General features: G+C 41.8%; 1 protein-coding gene across 11 annotated transcripts in view; it reads right to left on the minus strand.

Annotated features, from left to right (window-relative positions):
• Positions 1 to 20847, minus strand: part of RBFOX1 (RNA binding fox-1 homolog 1) — a 364238-nt gene that overhangs the window by 66205 nt on the left and 277186 nt on the right. For all 11 annotated transcript variants that reach the window (XR_014297670.1, XR_014297671.1, XM_082669675.1 and 8 more), the window contains exon 8: positions 16850 to 16930. Coding sequence is in view for 9 of the 11 variants with exons in the window: in XM_082669675.1 (XP_082525801.1) it covers positions 16850 to 16930 (81 nt within the window). In the remaining 2 variants the exon portion in view is untranslated. The remainder of the gene's footprint in view (positions 1 to 16849; positions 16931 to 20847) is intronic.

Raw genomic sequence — 20847 nt, forward strand, 5'->3', positions numbered from 1 at the left:
AAAGGTGTGCCGTTAGGATGGTAGGCGGGGTGGGGGGGGGGAGCTCTCTCTTTGTCTGCTCTTCCTCTCCTTTGCTTCATAAATGCCACCCTCCCCCACCCTTGAAATGTTTTAAGACAGAGATGTTCATACTCCTTTGGGGTTCAATTGTTCCGTGGGTAATTTACAGTAGGAAATATTCACTTACACAATTCGGGGGGTGCAGACGCGGTTTCAACAGCAGGTTCAGGGTTCTGCAGGATTCCCCTTGAGGGAAGCCCCGTTCCATGAGCTGCACCATAAATTAGGACGTGGCATAATAGGTAACATACTGAGGTGAAATAAACAGCCAGCTATGGCTCCATTTCACAGGCACAGCACTGTATGATAAACCTCACAAGCGCTGTCCAAAAAAAAATCCCCAAAACACCTGATGATTTTTTTTCCAAATGGCAAAAATGTTTGCACATTTTTGCAAGACAAATCTCAAAGAAAGGTACATAAAATTGGTTTGTAGCACAGAATTTATACACAACTAGGTCACTGTCTTTAAATGGCATTAAATGGAAAATGTAATATGATGGACCATATTTATTTAGTTCTAGGTCAAACTCAAAATGGAAAGGCTTTCAATTTGGTTGAAATTTAGTCATTTAAAGGTCTGGGGGTAAAAAGGGAGTGTTCCATCCATGCAGTCATCTACAAAAAGACCAAAATGGCCACTCAATTTGCTGGACTCTCTGGTTCTCATATGCACATACGTTTATCCCTGAAATGCACATTTGGGATCGGCTTTTGTTTCATTTTAAAATGCATGTTGATATTAAATACTGCTGTTTAGAAGTGAATAAATCTACATTTTGGACAAACAGTTCCTTATAGGACATCCTCATTTGAAATGCATTGAATAGGAAAACAAAAATTTCTAATTAATGTACAAGTCTAATCACCATTCTCCACATGGAAGAGTAATTTTTCACTGTTCATTTGCTCGGTTTAATCTCAAAACTGACATAACAGAAACGCAATGTCCTATAAATCTGCACTCATTTGTTTCTTTAATATTCATATTCCATTGAACTGCAGCTGCTTGTTGCTGCAGCCTATTACAACTTGCGAAAGTGTCGATAAAAATATTATGAAAGGCAAGATGTGTTTCTTCCTGGCTGCATGTGCCATTTATTTGGGGAAAGACAATAAATGGCTCGTGGATTGTCCCCCACTCCCCCCACCTGCTGCTTGGTGGGTGATTAGTGATTAATTACCTGGCAGCAAATTGACATGGCACAGGGAAATTGACACAGCCCTGATTAATTAACTTTTTATGGGAGGTAGTTACTCACAAAACATTGTGCACCATAATTGAATCTCTTTACATAACGTCATGGTACAAAAGTTTTAGTCAAATCCAAATTAGCCAGAAGTTTCTAGGCTGTTATAGGTCTGATGAGGACGCATCCAAGGAATTGGCAAGAACTTGAACTTGGAGAGTGAGGCACATTTTTGAAAGGAAAAAAGATGGGGACATTGTGCTGGCTTGATTGCCCAAGATGAATTTATTGGCCTAACTCTTTACTGTATGAGGCTAAAAGGCCTCATTTTCTTCTAGCCTCCTCTGACTGCTGCTTCTCAGTGATAAACATTCTCGCCTTTGTCCAGTCTCTAAACATCGATTCTCTAATTCAATTCTCGGTTCCAGCATCACATCTTCCTTCAAAGGCTTTTCCTCTCAGTTTCACCCCACACTTCCCAACACGGCCACTGTCACCATCACACCACTCCTTTTTTTCCCCTTCACTTACCATCTTATTTCTACCACCTCATCTGATCGCAACTTCGTTATCTATCTCTCTTTTGGGGTGTCCTGAGGACTTCATTTTGGTCCATACTGTGTCTCCAATACCCAGAGGATTACCTGGTCCCAGGTCACTGCTGAAATGTTTATTCATTATATCATCAGATAAACTGAGGATGCCATATAGTAGGTCCGTTACAGAGGAAAGATGATTGACAGTTCTTGAACCTGTGAGAGTTGCTAAGGTGCTGCTTATAAAGGATGCCTATTTTAAGAGAAACTTTAATGAAGACGTTAGTGGTGAGTGACTCTGGACCTCACTTGTCTAAAAGTTCAGGCTGTGATAACTGAAATAATGCAAGCAAAGTCATGATTACAGTTGGCATAATTCCATCTTCTTGTACTCCATTATCAGATGGAGGAGATGCTACTGTATTGATGAACCAGCTGCTAGTCACTAACCCACAGATGAACTCACAATCTCTTCACAAAACCACACGAACCAGTTCTTATTTTGATCTTCACTTTCCTGGTGGGGAAATGAAGATAGAGAGCAGCTCAGAAGCTCTCCAATGATCTGAACCCAGGCAGCCTGACACTAGACCTGTCATCTTATCTATTACACAAGACAGCTAGAACGAAAGCATACCATGTCATCTTTGAGCAAAATCTTTCTACATCCACTCTCTCCACGCTGCTTAGAGGCTCTCAATTTGTACTTCCCTACTAGTGTCTGGACAGGCTGCTCCATCACCTCCCTCTATCCATATCACATCCAAGAGAACCAGCCCCGATTCATCATGGGCAGAGTTAATTTGCAGGGCAATCTGTTGACATGCCTCCCTGAGACCTTGTTGGGGGCCAAGGGGTAGGGGAGGGGGGCGGGTGCCGTTTCTTCCATTCTATATTTATGTTCTGGGATTTCAAGACACCTGGAAGGGCTTTGCTCCTTCTCTGCTAATTGGATACAAGCCATGGGGATCACTCCTGATTCATGTTCCTGATGAGAGTCCAAGGCAAGCTGTTTTCCTTCTCCACTGGGGTTGATCTCCACATCTGGATGTGAGCTGCCATCGGGGGGGCTGTATACAATCCCCAAATGTGGGGGAAGATGGGCTCTCCCAGCGGTGGGGATCTGGGTTATAACAGTGTGGTGTTATATACACAAACCAAATTACCGTCAAAATAATGAGCTCCTTATGACTAAACTCAACTAGAAATTTTCTCCAAGATTTGGCAGATGCGAATAGAAACTTTCAGGATATTTGGGAATGTTGCACTTTCTTCTGTGTACAATCTATTGGTTAATACTGTTATCAAATATCACTTGACTCACAACTTGGTTGGAAATAGACTCTTCCCTGGAAAGAAATGAGTCATCTAGGTAAAAAAAAATTAAAAATGCAATGCAGACACAGGGATGTACCCTGAGCAGCGAGATTGGTTTTCCCAAAGCAGACATGTTTCTGAACTTAACAAATTCAAAAAGCCACAACAAACCTCCCACACAATGCTCACACACATGACTATTTGATCGCTTAAGTCTTTGGGATTTTGAATGAGGACAGCAGCCTCGGTTTTTATCTGATTGCCACGTGATTCCTGCTTAGCTCCTGAACTTAGCGGTTGTCTCTTTTCTCGCAGGTTACAAATGGTCCATTTAATCCAACAGACATGTGGGAAGTGCCAGGGCTGCTGAAATGCGCAGTGATAGGCTTTTTCTGTGCAAAAGACCTATTTGTGATCTGTCTACTCACAGGTATTGACATTACCCCTGCGGGCAGGATCTTTGTAACAGTTCATTCAGCAAAAGGAGAATGAATCTCCATCTCGGAGTGTTTAACTCAGCAGGACCTCAGAGGGCATTTGCAAAAGTGCTTTCTGTCCTTTGAAGGAACATAGGAGACAAACAAAGCTGTGAGATGCTGAGATCTGTTGTAATTTGGACAAAGCAATTTACCATCATCTATTCCTTTGACAAAAACCTGTACCGGTGTCAATGTAGCTTTTTTCGGGCAGCCTTAGAGAAAAAAAAAAAGACTAATAATTTATATAAATAATTACTTTATCGAGTGCATACACACAGTAAAGTTTCAATTGTTAAATGATTCACAATCCATCTAACAGCTGGCTGAAACAGCAAGCTCCGTGAATTGCCTCTCCAGGTAGGAAGGAGGGCAAGTGAGATAAATGAGCTTCCCTATGCTGGGCTGGATTCCCCATGGTTCTCTAGGGCTGCTGGGGCTTCATGAACATGAGACCCCCGGAGGGGGTTGGCCGTGGCTCATGGGATAGGGATGCAATGCAAAAGCATCGCTCATTTCACTTCCAGGCATTATTGTGGGTAGAGCTGGTCGGTTTGTGTTGAGGCCCATCTGATCTTGAGAGCCAGCTTCCAGACTTGAAAACAGTCCTGATCTTTTGAGCAACACCCCGAGCAAACCTGGAGGACAGGTGCTATCTGGACCCTGGGATCACCTCCCTGATATCCCAGCTGGAGCCCTCCCCAAACACCCACATAGAACAGACTGAAGGAAGACCATTCAGAAATGGTCCAGCTGTCCAGGCACTAGACTAACATAAACCTTCCAAACCAGCTTTTTTGGTGAACTTTCAAAAGTGCCTGGAGAAGATGGCTTCTAAGAAAGAAAAGGAAAGAAGAGCCATTTGTTTGAGGAGCTGCAATGCCTCAAGCAGCCTGAAAGTCTTTTCACACAAGGATTTCATTAAATGCTCACAGGTAAGCAGGTATTCATGAAGACGTTCATGGCAAAAAGACTTGGCCAAGGTCACACTGCTAGTGTACCATGACGATTAGGACCCAGCTCTGCCTGAATCCAGCTCTTCTCCTACAAATTTTTTATTGCTTCAGGAGAATTTTGCAAAACTAATACTGAGGACTAAGATTTGCTGACAAAAAAAAGATCTTTGGGAAATGTTTCTTAGATCCCTATAGCAATGACCAAGGGTGGGGATGATATATATCCTTGGGCAGGTGTGCCCATAGAGGGGGCTCTTGTATGTTTGTTTGTTACACAAAAGGCAATCAGGTGTCAAGAGCCTACAGGGCATGCAAACCAAACCCAAGGAGATGGATCTAAAATAGGTGGTGTGTTATTTAGTCCTGAAAATGGCCTTCTGTTAACACTCCCCCCACAACCGAGTTCCCCAGTAGCGATAAAATAGCTCTTGGAATGTCAGTACTTTCACATGAATGAACACATGATTTAAGACAGTGGTGTTTTTGGAGTTCTTAGTGAAGTTAAGTGTTTAAATGATTGTGTTTACATGAACTATACCAGGCTCCTTCCCCTCTGGTGGGAGGTAAGCTCAGCCTCCTTTCATGCATTTTTGCACTGCACAGGGAGATTTGCTTTTGAAGAGAAATAAGGCAAGGGAAGTAGGGGCCACCTCTGTGGTTGGACACGTTTCTATGCAAGAAACACCAAGCGCCCCCGCTCCAGGGCTTGAATTATATGAGTGTCATTGGTGGTTCTTACTTCCCTGCTAAGCCAGTGGTCCCCAGCCTTTTTGGCACGAGGGACCAGTTTGGTGGAAGACAATTTTTCCACGGATCAGTGGCGGGGGCAGGGGTGGAGATGGTTCAGGGGGTAGCACAAGCGATGGGGAACGGCAGATGAAGCTTCGCTCGCTTGCTGCCTACCGTCTGCTGTGTGGCCCAGTTCCTAGCAGGCCAAGGACCGGTACTGATCCGCGGCCCAGGGGTTGAGGACCCCTGTACTAAGCTGCTCAATCCCAGCTGTGCAGACTTTGACGGGGCTTGGCTCCATTTACAAAGCCAGGTTCCCTAAACACATACACCTGCACCCCCTTATCTTCCAGGAATCAAACAGGATCTTATCTTTGGCCCCTGCAAATTTCATGTTCAGAGCTCTGAACTCAGAAGAGGATTTTTTTTTTCCATTTTAAATCCACATTAGAGAAAGACAAATATCATATGATATCACTTCTATGGGGAATCTAAAAAAATGATGCAAATGAACTTATTTACAAAGCAGAAATAGACTCACAGACATAGAAAACAAACCTATGGTTACCAAAGGGGAAAGGGGGTAGGGGAGGGATAAATTAGGAGTTTGAGATTAACAGATACACACTACTATGTATAAAACAGATAACCAACAAGAACCTACTGTATAGCACAGGGAACTATATTCAATATCTTGTAATAACCTATAATGGAGAAGAACCTGAAAAGGAATCTATATATATATTATATATATAACTGAATCTGAAAAATAATACATATTTTATATATATTATATATAATATATAAGTGAATCTGAAAAGAATACATATATTCTATATATTATATATATAACTGAATCTTAAAAAGAATATATAATTATATGTTTATATGTATATAACTAAATCACTTTGCTGTACACCTAAAATATTGTAAATCAACTATACTTTAATAAAAAATAAAAGTTTTAAAAAAAGAGTGAAAAACAAATATTAGTAAAAAACAAACAAAGCCACATTAGTTTGAGATAGCAAATACAGTGCAGATGAATGCTTAAACAAGAAATTCTTCAAATAAGCTTTTCACCCATTGAAGAATTTCCCTCTGGCTCTGCCGAGGGCTGGGGGAAGGTGAGCATGGTCATGGTTGAGGAGTTGAATGTGGGCGCTGCACCAGGCCTTGTGTGGATCCTCTTAAGAAAAAGTACTTTCTGTCAATGCTGTCACAGGACTTGGGGTTTCCAGGGAATTCCCCCAGAACAACTGCCTCATTGCCTTTCAAAAACATCTCATCTTGGCCTCGTTCTCTGGCTGTGCACGCGCCAGGATCCCAGGGCAACGTAGTTTATTGTTTTAATATCTGTTTGACACAAAGCAAACCATTCTCCAGTGACTCCTTATCTGTCACATGTATTTCTGTGCAAGAAATATCAAGACGAATAAGATGTTTGGGGGCACACCACGGGATGGTAGTTTTTGCAATTGGCAGCCTTTTGCAGCCGCAAGACCCCCATCTGAAAAAGACAAAAGTCCCCCTTCTGCATGGAGATTAATAACCAAAGTGCTGGGAGAGCAGCTGCCTGAATTGTGGCTTCTTCTCTGAGGAGTCTTCCCTGTGAACAACTGAGGGTGTTCAACTACTGCTTTTTAAGAATTTTCCTGAAGTTGGTAGAAAGAAAGAAAGGGAGAGAAAGAAAGATAGGAAGGAAGGAAGAAAGCAAGCAGGGAGGGAGGGAGGGAGGAAGGAAGGAAGGAGGGAAGGAAGAACACAACAGTAAACGAAGTGGTCTGTGACTGTGAGTCAGGCAGAGTAACCACAGATGTTGGTAAAGGAGCTAATCAGCTCGGGGGCGGGTGGGGGAGGTAGAGGCAAGTACTGAAAATACAACTGAACCTGTTCTGAAAACTGGTGTCCATATGGAATAACTAAGTTAACATAAGAGCTAGTAAAAAAAACTCTTAAAACCACCTGTTAATAAGTTAGAGATGTGCTGGGCCATCAGAAAACAGGGCAGAGGAAGCAAAGCAAAGAGATGGTGCTTCAGGACTGCAGAAAGAATGGTTCCTGGAGTCCATCCCTCAGTAGGGGTAGCTCGACGGCTGTGTCCAACTGTGGACAATCACTGATCGTTAAGTCAGGCATGTGCTATGATCGAGGCAACAGGCAGAGCCTGGCACACAGTAGGTGCCTCACAATCTCTCCATCCGTGGGCTCAATGAGGGAAATAGGATTTCAGTAGCCAAGTGTGTTTCTAGAGCCAAATGATGGTGAAAGCAGTGATACTTAGTTCACCTTCCAAGAGGTATTCAGAAGGCAGTGTTGACAGTGGGTAAGTCTCCTGTTGGGTGCAGCCTCCCAACTACCCCTGAGTACTGTGTTTGCAATTCTGAAATCTCAGCACTATGTATCCGTCTATTTTCTGTCTTGCCCACAAGAATGTGGGTGCTGCAGATGCTGACTTGTGGATGTATGGTTCACGGGGTCTTGCAGTGTGTAGAATGGTGCCTGGCACAGAAAGAACTTGATAAAGATTGGTTGAATGAAGTCATGCATTTTCACCCCCCTCCCCCCATCAAAGGACTGATAGAATGACTAAAGACTGGAAGGAATTATTTCAGAGATGATGATAAGGGGACTTAGGTATGTTGACACCACAATGCTGAGCCATAGACGTGGGAAAAGCCGGCCACTGATCTCTGATTAGAAGGATGCAGTCCAGAGGACCTCTCGGACCAGCCTTGTTGGAAGTGTGTGGGAGGAAACAGTAGGAGCCCAGGCAGAAGTTGAGGGATCCTGGGTACCTGGACAGAGTTGCACCATTTATCCCAGGGAAACTAGGGCAGGTCATAGAGAAGTCCAGCAGCTCCAAAATCATGGCTCCAAATCCAGTTGTGTTTCTTTGTTGTTTATTTTGAGAGCAAAGCTAAGTCAATCCATTGTATCTAGACTGAATTTATGCACGTATCTTACTCTACTATGGACCAGGAAAAGGTTATCCTCTTTATGTGCCCTACCTGACATTATTTGTTTTAAAATATGATAAAATGGCACAAAATGCAAAAGGTACACCACACTGCACATAAAAAGAAGTCTCCTTTCACCTCCAACCCCAGGTAGCCAGCTGACCTGTGTCTTGCCCTTTAAAGGAGAATAATGGCCTGACAAAGGGGTTGGTAAACAAATCTGGCACAAAGACTGTTTGTGTAAATAAACTGTTAGGGGAAGTCCAGCCACACCTATTCATTTATGTATTGTCTGTGGCTACTTCCAAGCTGTAAGGACAGAGTTGAGTAGCTGCAGTGGAGACCAGGTGGGACATAGGACTGGAAATATTGACTATCTGGCTTTTCAAAGAACAGCTGTGCCAACCCCCTGGCCAGACAGATCAGACAGGGGGAAAAAGGGCTCTCCAGAGATCTTGGGATGGAAAGGAGTAAGCACAACGTTGGGACTTGAATGCAGAGACTGGACAGCTGCCTAGAGGGTCCACCTGACCTCTCTCTGCTCAGACTTTTCCAGGAGCAGAGCAAGGAGCTTCTGGTGTGTACGTTTAGAAACTAGTAAAGATGGAAGGCTCGGGATTCAGTTAGGCTGGTTCAAAGTTGATCCAGCTGAGTGACCGTGGCCAGTTCTTCAATCCCTTGAAGACTAAATTTCCTCATGTGAAAAGGGGGCATGATAATAATAATGCCTATTTCATAGTTTTCTTGTGAGGATTAAGTGAGAACATTCATGGGAAGGGCTTAGCAGAATGCTTAACGTATAGTAAGTGCTCAGAAACCATTGCTTATTATTATCATTATGATTATTTAATTTTTTTATTATTTCAGGGCTGGAACTAGGCCTCACCTTGGGCATAAAATGTAAGGGGGAGAGGGCACCAAAACCCCCAGGATTAGGATAAATCATATTTTAATGCAATTTTTTTTAAAAGTTAAAATGATTATTAAAAAATCCATGATGAACAGACTCTCAAAATTTAAATAAAGAAGTGCTGGGCTGAGCCATATTGGATCCTACAGCAAAAGAAAAATGAATAATATTCATTTTGATGGAAAATTTTGATATTTTGTTGATCATGGATCTTTTTCCATTCATTTCCATTTTTTAAAAAAATACAGTAAGTCCCCTACATACAAATGGGTTCTGTTCTGAGGGCAAGTTTGTAAGTCCAATTTGTTCATAAGTCCAACAAAATTAACCTAGATACCCAATTCACACAATTGGCTATACAGCATTGCTTTTACTCTTGCTTCCAGACATCCTGGGCTTGAAATAAAGATACTGTACTACCGTACACTACACAGTACTATACAGTAAAGTACACAAAAGCGCAACCACTTGTAGAGGATGCACGCATGTGACAATGTACGCCAGACACATGAACTAAGTTACGTAACTGGACATGCGAACGCACGTCTGCATCTTTGAAAGTTTGAAACTTGAAGGTTTGTGTGTAGGGGAATTACTGTATTGCGTCAAAATGTTATCTATCTTGATGACTGAATTTTCTGGTGCCTCTTTAAATTTTGTCTGAAGTGAGCGCCTCACTTGCCTTGCCCCAGCACTGATTATTATTCTTTTAAGCGATTCCTCCAGAAAATATTAGAAAAAGCTTCTTGGAGGCCACCATGAAGTTTGAGTTACCAGAAGAAAGACAAAAAAGGGCACAGTTCTTTAAATCAATGTATCAGTAACACAATGACCTGTTCGTGCACCTTCTATTAACTGAACTCCACCTACTGACATTTCCTGTGTTGGGCAGAAGAAAGAGGAAGCCATCAATTAATTTAGGCTGTTACTTTAATTACAGAAAGCAATGGAAATTCTATCAATTACCTAAAAGTAGAACAGGGCAGGCCTGATTTATGTATGTTTCTGCCACTTAAATCATTGTTTTATGAATTCCACACAATTACTTCCATAAAATCTGCAATCAATACATCAATTAAAACTTTGCCACTACACTTACCCTTGAGTTTCATAAAAGTTAATTAAGGAGAAGATGCTTTTGCATTTTGATAACATTTAGGTTCTTGAGCATTTCCCTGGGATATCAGATTTTTTTTTTTTTTTTTTCTGTAGTAAGGGGTGAAAATATCCAGGGGGAATTAACAGTCATCTTCCTTTTAATTTACGATTTGTCCTTACATGGATCTAAAAATTCAGCCATGGCTTCCATGGAAGTGTGTGAAAATACACCTGTTTGCATGGATAAGCATATGGGACCATATAGAAATTTCTGTTGGAAAATGTTTTTCTGGCCCTTGACAAATAAAAGTGGCACCTGTGTGTCAAGGAACTTGCTATGGACTGGATTGTGTCTCCCCCAAATTCACAAGATGATGCCCTAACTCCCATTGTGATGGTATTTGAAGATGGGGGCCTTTGGGAAGTGATTAAGTTTAGATGAGGTCTTGAGGGTGGGGCCCTCATGAAGGGATTAGTGTTCTTATAAGAAGAGATACCTGAAAGCTTGCTGTCTCTGCCATGTGAGGCAACCATCTATGAGCCAGGAAGAAAGTTCTCATCAGAACTGACCATGCTGGCACGCTGATCTCAGACTTCCAGTCTCCAGAACCACGAGAAATAAATTTCTGTTGTTTCAGCTGCCCAACCTATGGTATTTTGTTACGGCGGCCGAGAAAACTATATGGTGCTAAATAAAACTTCTCCTGGCAGGGATTCTGTCATTTAAAATTATGTCTAAAGCTGGTAACAAAAGGAAGGACAGATACATTTACCTATACTATTAAAAATGTAGAGTGGAATGGAAGCAGAATTAAATGGCCAACACAGGAATTATGTTTGTAACATCTATGGTATTCATAGATAATGTCCCTCATGAATAATTTCCTCTCGATGTGAATTAAAAAATAAAATGAGAAAAACTTGGAAGAGAAACAGGCAGATGTGTATTGGAAATCCACAAGAGGTAACATCCAAATGAAAATTAACTATGTGAAAGATGATATTCCTCACTAAATGAAAGGCAAAGGCAACTAGAGATGCTATTTTTCACCCACCTGGTTTGCAAAATTAAAAAAGAGCAAACTATGCAGGTGCTGGCAGGAATGTGGGAGGGGCTGACAATCCTGTGTTTGGGAACCTCGATGTGGCATTTGGAACACGGGTATGTCAGAGTGTATGTAACGATGTTTGCTGCAGCCTTTAGGGAGAGGCTGAAAAAGAAGGAGTTTGAATGTCTGTGGACAGAGATGGTTGCATGAACTCTGGACCATCCACACCATGGAAGAGCATGAAATTATCAAAAAGGCTTAATAGGAGATAGTGAAAATGTGTTATTAAGTGAAACAAAATGTGATCAACATGTGTAACGTGCATATAACATGGAAGCTACTGCTCCCCTCTGTGTAAAAACAAACTGCTCACACCCCGCATTTCATGTGTGTATGTCCTTCCCTGCATTGTTATGGACAAAATGTGAAAAGATACTTACCAGGGAGTCAATATGGATTACTTGAAAGGCGTGTGTCTGCGGATAAGTTGGGGGATATTACTACATTATTCCATACAGATGTGTGTGTGTGTATGTGTGTGTATTTGTCTGCTTCCCTCATTACAGTGAGTACGTGCTATTTTTGTAATTTAAAATCTATTCATTAAACTGTAAAGACAACAAAATAAAGCTGGTAGCATTTACCTATTTCTGGACACTACTCCATATGGAAATAAGTATCGGTGAGAGCTGGCTTTGCTAATCCAAATTGGAAGTGGGTGTTCCCATTCATGGAACCAATGATTTACCTCTTGATATTTTAACTAAGTAAAATGGAGGTAATCTCTTAGTTTGGAAGAAAGGTGAAGAAAGGTGATATGCTCTTTACCTTCCTATTTCTGCCTTAAGCTGTTTTTTTTTTTTAAGGTCAGGTTTAAGGATGCCTGAAGATGCACTAAACCAAAAGAAAATAAATTTAAGAGCTCCCAAGATCTGTTGAATAATAACCTGAGGAACTTTAGAAGAGGGAGGAATTCCCTACTCACAAACGTTAGTGCTTGATTTGCAGGGAGGGTTTTCAGTTAGTTGAACACTACCACGATTTCAGATTCAGGCATTTTCTTGGATCAGATTTGTTATATATGAACTATCTCAAATTTTTCTCAAGTGTATAATTGTTTAACAGAGAAGTAATCTGCTGTCAGTATATTTGATTTTGTTAATATTTAATACATCTACTCAAATTTACATTTATCTAAATTTGCCATTACTTTGGATTATCTGGAAAAGACTAATGAACTCTCAGCCTGAAGCCTTTTTGATATAAGCAACCACTTGATATATGCAAACAGTGCAGACAATGATATAGCTGGTGCCCTTCCCCTGACCGAAGGAGCCTCCAGACCCCTGGCCCTAGGAAGGAGTGGGCACTGAGCAGGTCTCCAGCCCTGACCCCACTTTCACCAAACATCTCTGTTGAGGGGCTACATTGTTTGCTACTCAAAGCAAAGCACAATGTTAATTAATTAATTACAGTTATTTGAAAATTGATAAAATAATTTAATTAGTTTAACTTAGTTGATTAAAGGTTAATATTTTTTAGACAAAATATTAATATTAAATTTTTTGGTCCAAGGTGATCTTGCCTAATTCTCCAGAGTTTTGATCAGACTTCATTTAAATCTGATACACTATGGATGGAAGTGGTTTATTAGGACATGTAAGAGGATATTCTGGGATACAACTTGAACTGGGGTTTCACATGAGGGTAAAGTTTGGGGAAAAGGAGGAAATACTGGACTTAGTGGGAATGTGATGGGAAAAATCTATGGGATTCGGTTGTATTGCTATTGAGCTCTGAGTGAAAATCTTTCTCTTAATACTTTCATGTTCTGGATCATGTTATGAGGATGATTCACTTAAAGGGGGAAAAACCCATTATGCAAAAATGCATCTTAAAAAACAGTTAACTTCAGTAGGAATTATTTTCATTACAGACTAATTCAGCAGGGTTCCTTTAAAAACCATCTCTCCTATTGCACTTAAGGGTGTTATTTACAGATGATTAGCTATTCTGCTGGGCAGAGGGGCAATTTAAGTCAAAAACATCCAAGGCCAGTTAAAGATCCATGGAAAAAAGCACAAACTCAGGATTAATCCTGAAAGTCCGTAAACACATAGTATCCCATTGACAAATGTGTAATTTACACACACCTGGCTTCTGGAGCGCGACTGTTAGATAAAAATGAGAAACACATGCATTTTCAACCTGAAACACTGGGGTAGCCTAAAAAAATTGCTGAGACGTAAGGGAGCCTCAGCTTTGAGGAAGAAGGCTGGATTCTTAGAGAAAAAGAGGCCATGCCATTCAGACTTCCAAGACAAGGCACGTGGCTCTCAGCCCTGTGTATATCAGACCTGGAGAAAGGAAAAGAATCTTAGGTGACCGTATGTTGGTCCCCAGATTGTGTGTGTGTGTGTGCGTGTAAAAATGAACCTTTACTTTCTGGCTGAATTATTTATAGACAGTACGGTGTGACTTTGTACTAAGATATACACCTTAATCTGGAAGAGAAAATATGAGTGTTCCAAAGAAGCCAGCTAACTGCAGACAGGGTCTAGTTCCAAAAGGCATTGCTGACCCTGAGAACTAGAGCAGAAAGGAAACCTTAGCGATGTGTCTTAGGTAGGGATGGATCATCTTTACACTCAGCACCATTGCCTCAAGATGGAACCGATCTCACACCCCTGGGAACCCAAGTGGAGCCGGAGGGGTCTCAGGGTCGGCTGTCAGTACAAAATACCAATTGAGCTTGTCAATCTGAATTGACAACAGGAATTTGACAAGCGAAGATCCTTATTGCAAGAAACTAGCTTTTGTTTTGCTTTGGTATGGGGTAGTACGATTAGCTATTTACTCGTTTTCCTTAAAACTATTATATACAAAGTGTATACAAGGACATCTATTTTCCTGAATATTTTTGAAAAATTGCTATCAACCTAAGTACCCAACAACGCAGTGGGTGGATAGATTAAAATATAATATCATTAAACAATAGGTTATTATGAGGCCATTAACATATTTTCATAAAGTACATATGACATGATAATAAGTGAAAATAACAGGATGAAAACTGTATAGGTAATATGATGGATCGTGCAATCTAAAAATGACGGGTGTTGGACACACGACACAGTTTCTATAATTATTATAAATTTTAACTTTGAAACTCAAGAAGAGAAGTCTAATTATAAAGAGTGATATGATATTGCCCTTTTGGGTTTGTAATAATAAAATGGACCTTTTAAATCAGAGATCAGCACACTTTTTCTGTAAAGAGCCAGAATGTCAGTATTTTAGGCTCTTATGGGCCATCTACGTCTGTCACATATTATTTTTTGTCTTTGTTTTGTTTTTTAATCCTTTCAAAAATCTGAGAAGCCATTCTTAGCTCACCAGTGTTACAAAAGCAGGCTGGGGGCTGGATTTGGCCTTTGGGCTGTGGGTTGCTGATCCCTGCTTTAGGTGATTTTATTTTCTCTGTATGCTCTACCTATTTTAACTTGGAGAATTTGTGACATATTTCCATGCTTGACATTTATGACACATTTTCCCCAAGTCACTTTACAATAGCTATACCAATCCAAACTAGCCCTTTCTTGGAGTTAATTTGTTTTGTTCACTTCTATAAAGAAAAGTGAAATATACATACAGCATATAATCATAGAGAGCCACTCTGTCCAAGATGGTAGCCACCAGCCCCAGGTGGCTAATTAGAGTAACATTAAGTAAAATTAAATTAAAAATTCTGTGCCTCGGTCCCACGAGCATGTGTCCTGAACTGTGCAGATGTAAAACACTTCATTCTATTCAGTTCTGTAGGACAACAATGTCAGAGAAAACCCCAAATAATACTCTGGGACTATGGTGAGCTGGGGTCACCCTCTCTCCTACGGAAAATAACATTTATGGAGAAGGAGGGACAGGTATTTACAATGGAAAGATGATGAGATTTAGAGTCAGATAGAGCCAGAAAAGCAGACAAAAGTTGATTAATCTCACCAAGTTCAAAAAACAAATCTACCATATCCTGGCTGTGTGATCCTGGGTGAATCAGTCCACTTCTCATTGCCCTCCATTTCCTCAGCTGTAAAGCAAACATTATAATACCTACCTGGTGCAGATTTTGAGGATTAAACAAGGTTAAGCCTGTGAAAATGTGCGGTAGCTTTCTAGTTCTAGGAGACACATGCAAATAATTTACACTGGCCCAAATGGGACAACATTCATAAATTCAGAAAGAACCATTTCTCGCCAGTATGGTTAGATTTGGGCGTCTTGGGAACACGGAAAAATACCTTGCATTTAAGGAATGTCAAAGCTTCTGCTGAAGATTATACTTTGCTTGGGAGAAACAACTGGCTACGCCCACGACCTGATGACTTCAGAGACCCTCGGGTTTCTCATAACCATGATGTTTTTGGCTTCCCTGTGACTGCTTCTAACCTTTGCCCCCGCAGCGAAGAGTCTGATTTGTCTCAGTCTTGGGAATTGAGATGCTAGATCTTGGTACGTGGTGAAGAGTCCCCTCTTGTCTCTCATCCTCTTAATTGCCCTGAGGCTGTTGCCTCTGCTCTCCACCTGCCCGCTCCTCTAGCTGATCTCAGAAGCAGCCCACCTTCCCTCTGGCCCCCGGGCTCACTTTTGATCACCAATCCCAGTGAGGACCCATGTGGCAGTTATGGGGGTTCTCCAGGGTGTAGACGCACTGTATGAAATAGAGGGTAAGGTCTCGGCTGTGCCAGGGGACTTTGAGGCGGGGCAAACCAGCTGGAGAAGCACGGTGGACTCAGCTAGAACTTGTAATTCTGCAACCTGCTCTGGGAACTGGGGTGGGGGTGGGGCATTCTCCACTCCAGAGGATCCATCCCAGGCAGAGAAATCCTTGATTTTTTTCCGTGCCAACACTGTCATCTCTGTTCCATATTTATTTCTGGTCTCCTCCCCCTAGCAATTCATGGCTATATCTATTAAAGTGCTTTTTTTTAATATTATCCCCCCCCCAGTTAAATGGGGGAGAACCACATTTTTCTTTTATTTCTTCCTCCTTAGATGAATCGCAAAGGATAATACAGCCTTGCAAACAAGTCACTGGCCACGGGCTAGTAATATTTCCCACAATGAGAAAACTGTGCCCGAGATCACCAACCAAGCACCTTTTGCTAGGGTAGGGTGTCACTTGGATGGCCTGCATATTTTACTTCAATTATTTTCGTATTGATTTGCAAAGCTGTGATAGAAGGAAGGCAATGAACTATATCCCTCCCCTCCCATCCCCCTGCCCCCAACCCAAAGCCCCATGTCCCATCCTTTGGCCCCAATCCTGACAAAGGTCTAACGACGAATGGCTGGGACAGCTGGGAAGTGAGGATTCAGACATGAGCAGAGGGGTTAGATGCTAAGGCAACAGGGAAAACCAGAGACATGCTTATGAGAGTCAGCTTCACCTCACAGAGAGCAACAAGGGAGGGTGGTGCAGAGGGAGTGGGAGAGAACTTACATGGCAGGGAAGGTGATTGGACTCAGACTTATGTCACAAAACAAAAAGAGCCACGAGAGCGGGCTTACTTGCGGAGGTATATACAAGTGAACTGGGGGCACTGTACATGGAAGATCCCTCCTGGTTTGCCTGGCACAACAGCACGGTGCCTACGGAAGAGAGAGAGAGAGATGGTATCTGGTTGGGGGACAGGCACACTACACCTGGGAGATCATATGGCAATGCAAACGAGAAAGGCAGAGAAATGAAAACACAGCCACACGCCCGAGCGCAGGATGGGGACACCCAGGGAAGCCCCCTGCCTTGGCCAAAGGGGATTGGTAGGAGCCCACCCGCCCAGCCCACCACGCACATGTCATTCTTTTTCACATGGGGTTTGGGTGGTGGGGTCTGATTTCAGATCAGGAATGCAGGCAGCACGGCATAATCAAAAGGGAGCTTTAGAAATATCACAGAGAACTGGACAACAAGCTTGACTCAGATATTACTTAGCTGTGTGATCTTGATAAGTCACTGAACCTCTCTGTGCCTCGGGATTCCCATCTGGAAAATGGGGGTGAATATACCTATCACCAGGAAGGGTTATGAATCGTATTACTGGAGAGGTGCCCAACACAGGGGCTGGTATGTAATAATCACTGAATAAATGGTAAGCGCATGCATCGATATGTTTAAAGAAAACTTTTCCTCTCCCCCATTTTAGTTTTTCTGAATCAGTTCTTCAGAGGAAGAACAGAAGTAAGGCAGGGAAAAAATAAAAGCAACTTGGCCATCCCTGGGACCCACCCTGGACCCATACTGGACTCGGGTGAGACTACTTTTGGCTTCTGCGTTTCCAGTTTCTTCCCTAAAGCTCTCTGCCTTCCAGCAGGAGAGGCTGCTTCCTAAGCCTGAGGACCATGGCTGCACTGTAGTGATGACACTCCTCTCCCTGATTTAAAGCAAAGGGTCTTGGGCTTATCCTTGCAAAATGGAGTTTTATAGCAGGGAAGAGCGGTGGAATCCTGAGATAGCTCCTCAATCTATGACATCTTGTGAATAATACCCACTCCAAAGATGACCAGGTTAGGGAATCTTCAGGGTATCAGTTCTGTTCTCCTGCTTCCGCGAAGCTCAAACTCAAAAGAGTTTGAGAAGAATGAGAGAGACCTTTGAGGACTTGTAAGCGTGTTACTGATGATGGAAATGGGCTCCTGTGGTTTCTGTTCCCTTCCCTGGCTGGGCAAGGTCAGCCACCTCCATTTGTTTCTGCTTTCTCCTGTCATCACAGCCGCTGTGAAGCAATCTCCTGGGAGAAATAGCCCTGACTTCCAGTCAACTCACCTATATCCTTGGAGACCTGCCCTTGGGAGGGGTGCTGCAATCCTTTGGTATCTTTCCCAATGTCAACAAAAGGAAGTTAGAACCTCTAGAGTGAGAGGGAGGTTTGCCAAATAGAGAGGGGCTGCCATACAATAGCATTAAGAGACAGGAATTTTTTCTGAACTTCAAAACCAGATGCAGTTCCAAAGGGGGTCTCCAGGACTATCATCCTTCAGGTATTGAGCCAAAATAGAGGAGTCACATGAGGAGGACTAAAAAGGTTTCCTCAAATTCCACCCTGCGTTCCCTGTGTTTCTCTAGATTCTGTACATTACGTCCAGGCAAAACAAAGACTGTTAAAATCCCTAAGGCACCTCACCCTTCCCACAACACGAGGTCGGCCAATTCCCTCCCATCTTTGACAAGGAGAAGTAGCCCATGGACAGAAGTTCTATCTGAAGGGATCCCCCCCAATCGTTCTCACATTTAACCTGCTATGCCATGCTTATAGTTGGAGAAGAGCCCCCCTCTTTCTCCTCCTCCCACAAAAGCCTGGATAGAAGAGTGAAATTAACTAACCCTCTCTGATAGTCAATATATTGAGAGTCTGGATGGGCTTGAGTCATGATCAACCTTTGCTAAACTGATAGCTCTTTCTTCTTTCTACTTGATTTAAATATAATTTATTGCAACATGTAAGATGAGACTTCACATGTTCTAATTTCTATTCAGTAGGTTTTTCCAGTTCTGGCAGGAAACTGGCATAGTACGGGGATTAAGAACAAACTAAACACACCCAGATCGTGGGGCACAGGGTCCAAAATCAACCCACAGGAGGCAGGATACCTCCGAGAAAAGACTTGTCCTAGCCTCTATTCTGCTTTATCAGGGAAGCTCCTGATTTTGCAGGGGCTGCCTGTAAGCTTGTGCTCAATGCTAGAAATCTTAGAAGAAACTAATATTTCTATAGGATATACAGGAAGCTACCAGATCAGAATCTTCTAGGGAGAAGGGGACCCAGGCAGGCGGATCGTGAGAAAGCTCCCTGGTTAAAAACCACTTTAAAAACGAGATCTGAAGTTTCTTGGGGTGCCTAGGTTTCCAAAGAAAAATATAATTGTAGCAAAAACATATCCAGAAAGGCATTTCAGTATTGTGCAGTTAAAAACCTTAGGGTCAATGTTCAATGCTATGCTCTGTAATTTAGTGAATCCCACTGGGACACAACACAGATTCTCTCTAGAAAACTAAATCCTGGAAGTGCATAATGATGCTTTCCTAATTTTCTTATGCTGTGGATTCTGAGAAAATAGACTGAAATAACTTTGGATGTCCTCTTTGTAGCAAAAAAAAAGTCTTTATGCAATGATTTTGACCTTTGTAAAATAAAATCCATACTGTCACAGGACTTGGTTTTTATTTTACCTGAAAACATCCTCCAATTTAATTTGCAAAGTACTTATTGTATGTTCTGTTAGTACTTTGTGACCTTTTCTTACAAGAAAGCTTTGAATTAAACAAAACCAAAGCGGCAGAGAAGAACACTGTAACCTCCCTGTGTTTTTCGGGTGGGGGTCAGTAATGTGTGTTTGTTTAAAAAAGTCCGTCAATTAGATAATAGGGTACAAGCAGCAGTATGAGGAGTGTTTACAAGGTCATTCAAGGCACTCTGTGATAACCTATATGGGAAAAGAATCTAAAAAAGAGTGGATATATGTATATGTACAACTGAATCACTTTGCTATACAGCAGAAAGTAATACAACATTGTAAATCAACTATACTCCAATATATTTTTTTAAAGAGGCATTTTGTGATATAGCATGGACTGAGCTTTCTAATGAGTCTCCCAAACTGAGTCTTTGATCTGCCCCCCAACATAGACACTCCAACAACCATGAACTGTCTATAACCATCGCGACGTCCTGTATTTCTCAGACTTCCGTGTCTTTGCTTTATAAACCTCCTTAGAATTTAAGGATGGCAACTATGTTCAAATTATACCACTATCCATCCATTCCTTAACCAGGAGAAACCATTCATCAATTTCAATAGTGTCCTTTCCCATTAGCCTGGAATCCTCAGGATCATTCTTAACACAGTTTCTAGGCAGTTACTATCATTAGATCATTGTCAGTGGACGGGATGAAACCTCTATCCTATTCCTGCTCTGTTAGGTTAAACCATATGAAATTGACCTTTCTTAATGTCAAACAGGGTTGACATTGGCAATTATATGTGGTTCAATTGAAAAAAAAAGAAGTGGTTCTCCCCTACCCCCAACGCCTCTGCATTAAGTGTCACCTCCTCTCTTCCCAGTCCGCAGGAGTTAATTACTCCATCTTCTATGCTCCTATCACACTTAAAAAAAAAATCTCCCTAGTAGATCCTTTGATACGCAGTATTACAACTTTTTATTTACATATCAGTCTTAGCTACTGAGAATCCCCCTGGAACACAGCCAAATCATACTCATCCTTTTATCCCCAGCTCCTAGCAAAATACTTGGCCCTCAGAGGGATTAATGAATATGATTGAATTATTATGTTTTTAAAGACCTCTTCATTTCTATTTTCTTTGCTAAAAACAGTGCTTTTCCCAACCAACCTTTCTGTTCCTTGTTTATAGCTGGGAATTTGCATGCCTACAGTTCACACTTGTTTCCTCCTCTTTTCTGGTTCTTTGAAGGTTGACTCATCCAGTTTAAGTGAAACCTGAGGAGCCTGGTCGTCCATTTCCTGGAAGGTTGATGACTCTATCTGCAG

This window comes from Grampus griseus, assembly GCF_964374135.1.
Source record: "Grampus griseus genome assembly, chromosome: 14".
In the NCBI taxonomy this organism is placed as follows: Eukaryota; Metazoa; Chordata; class Mammalia; order Artiodactyla; family Delphinidae; genus Grampus; species Grampus griseus.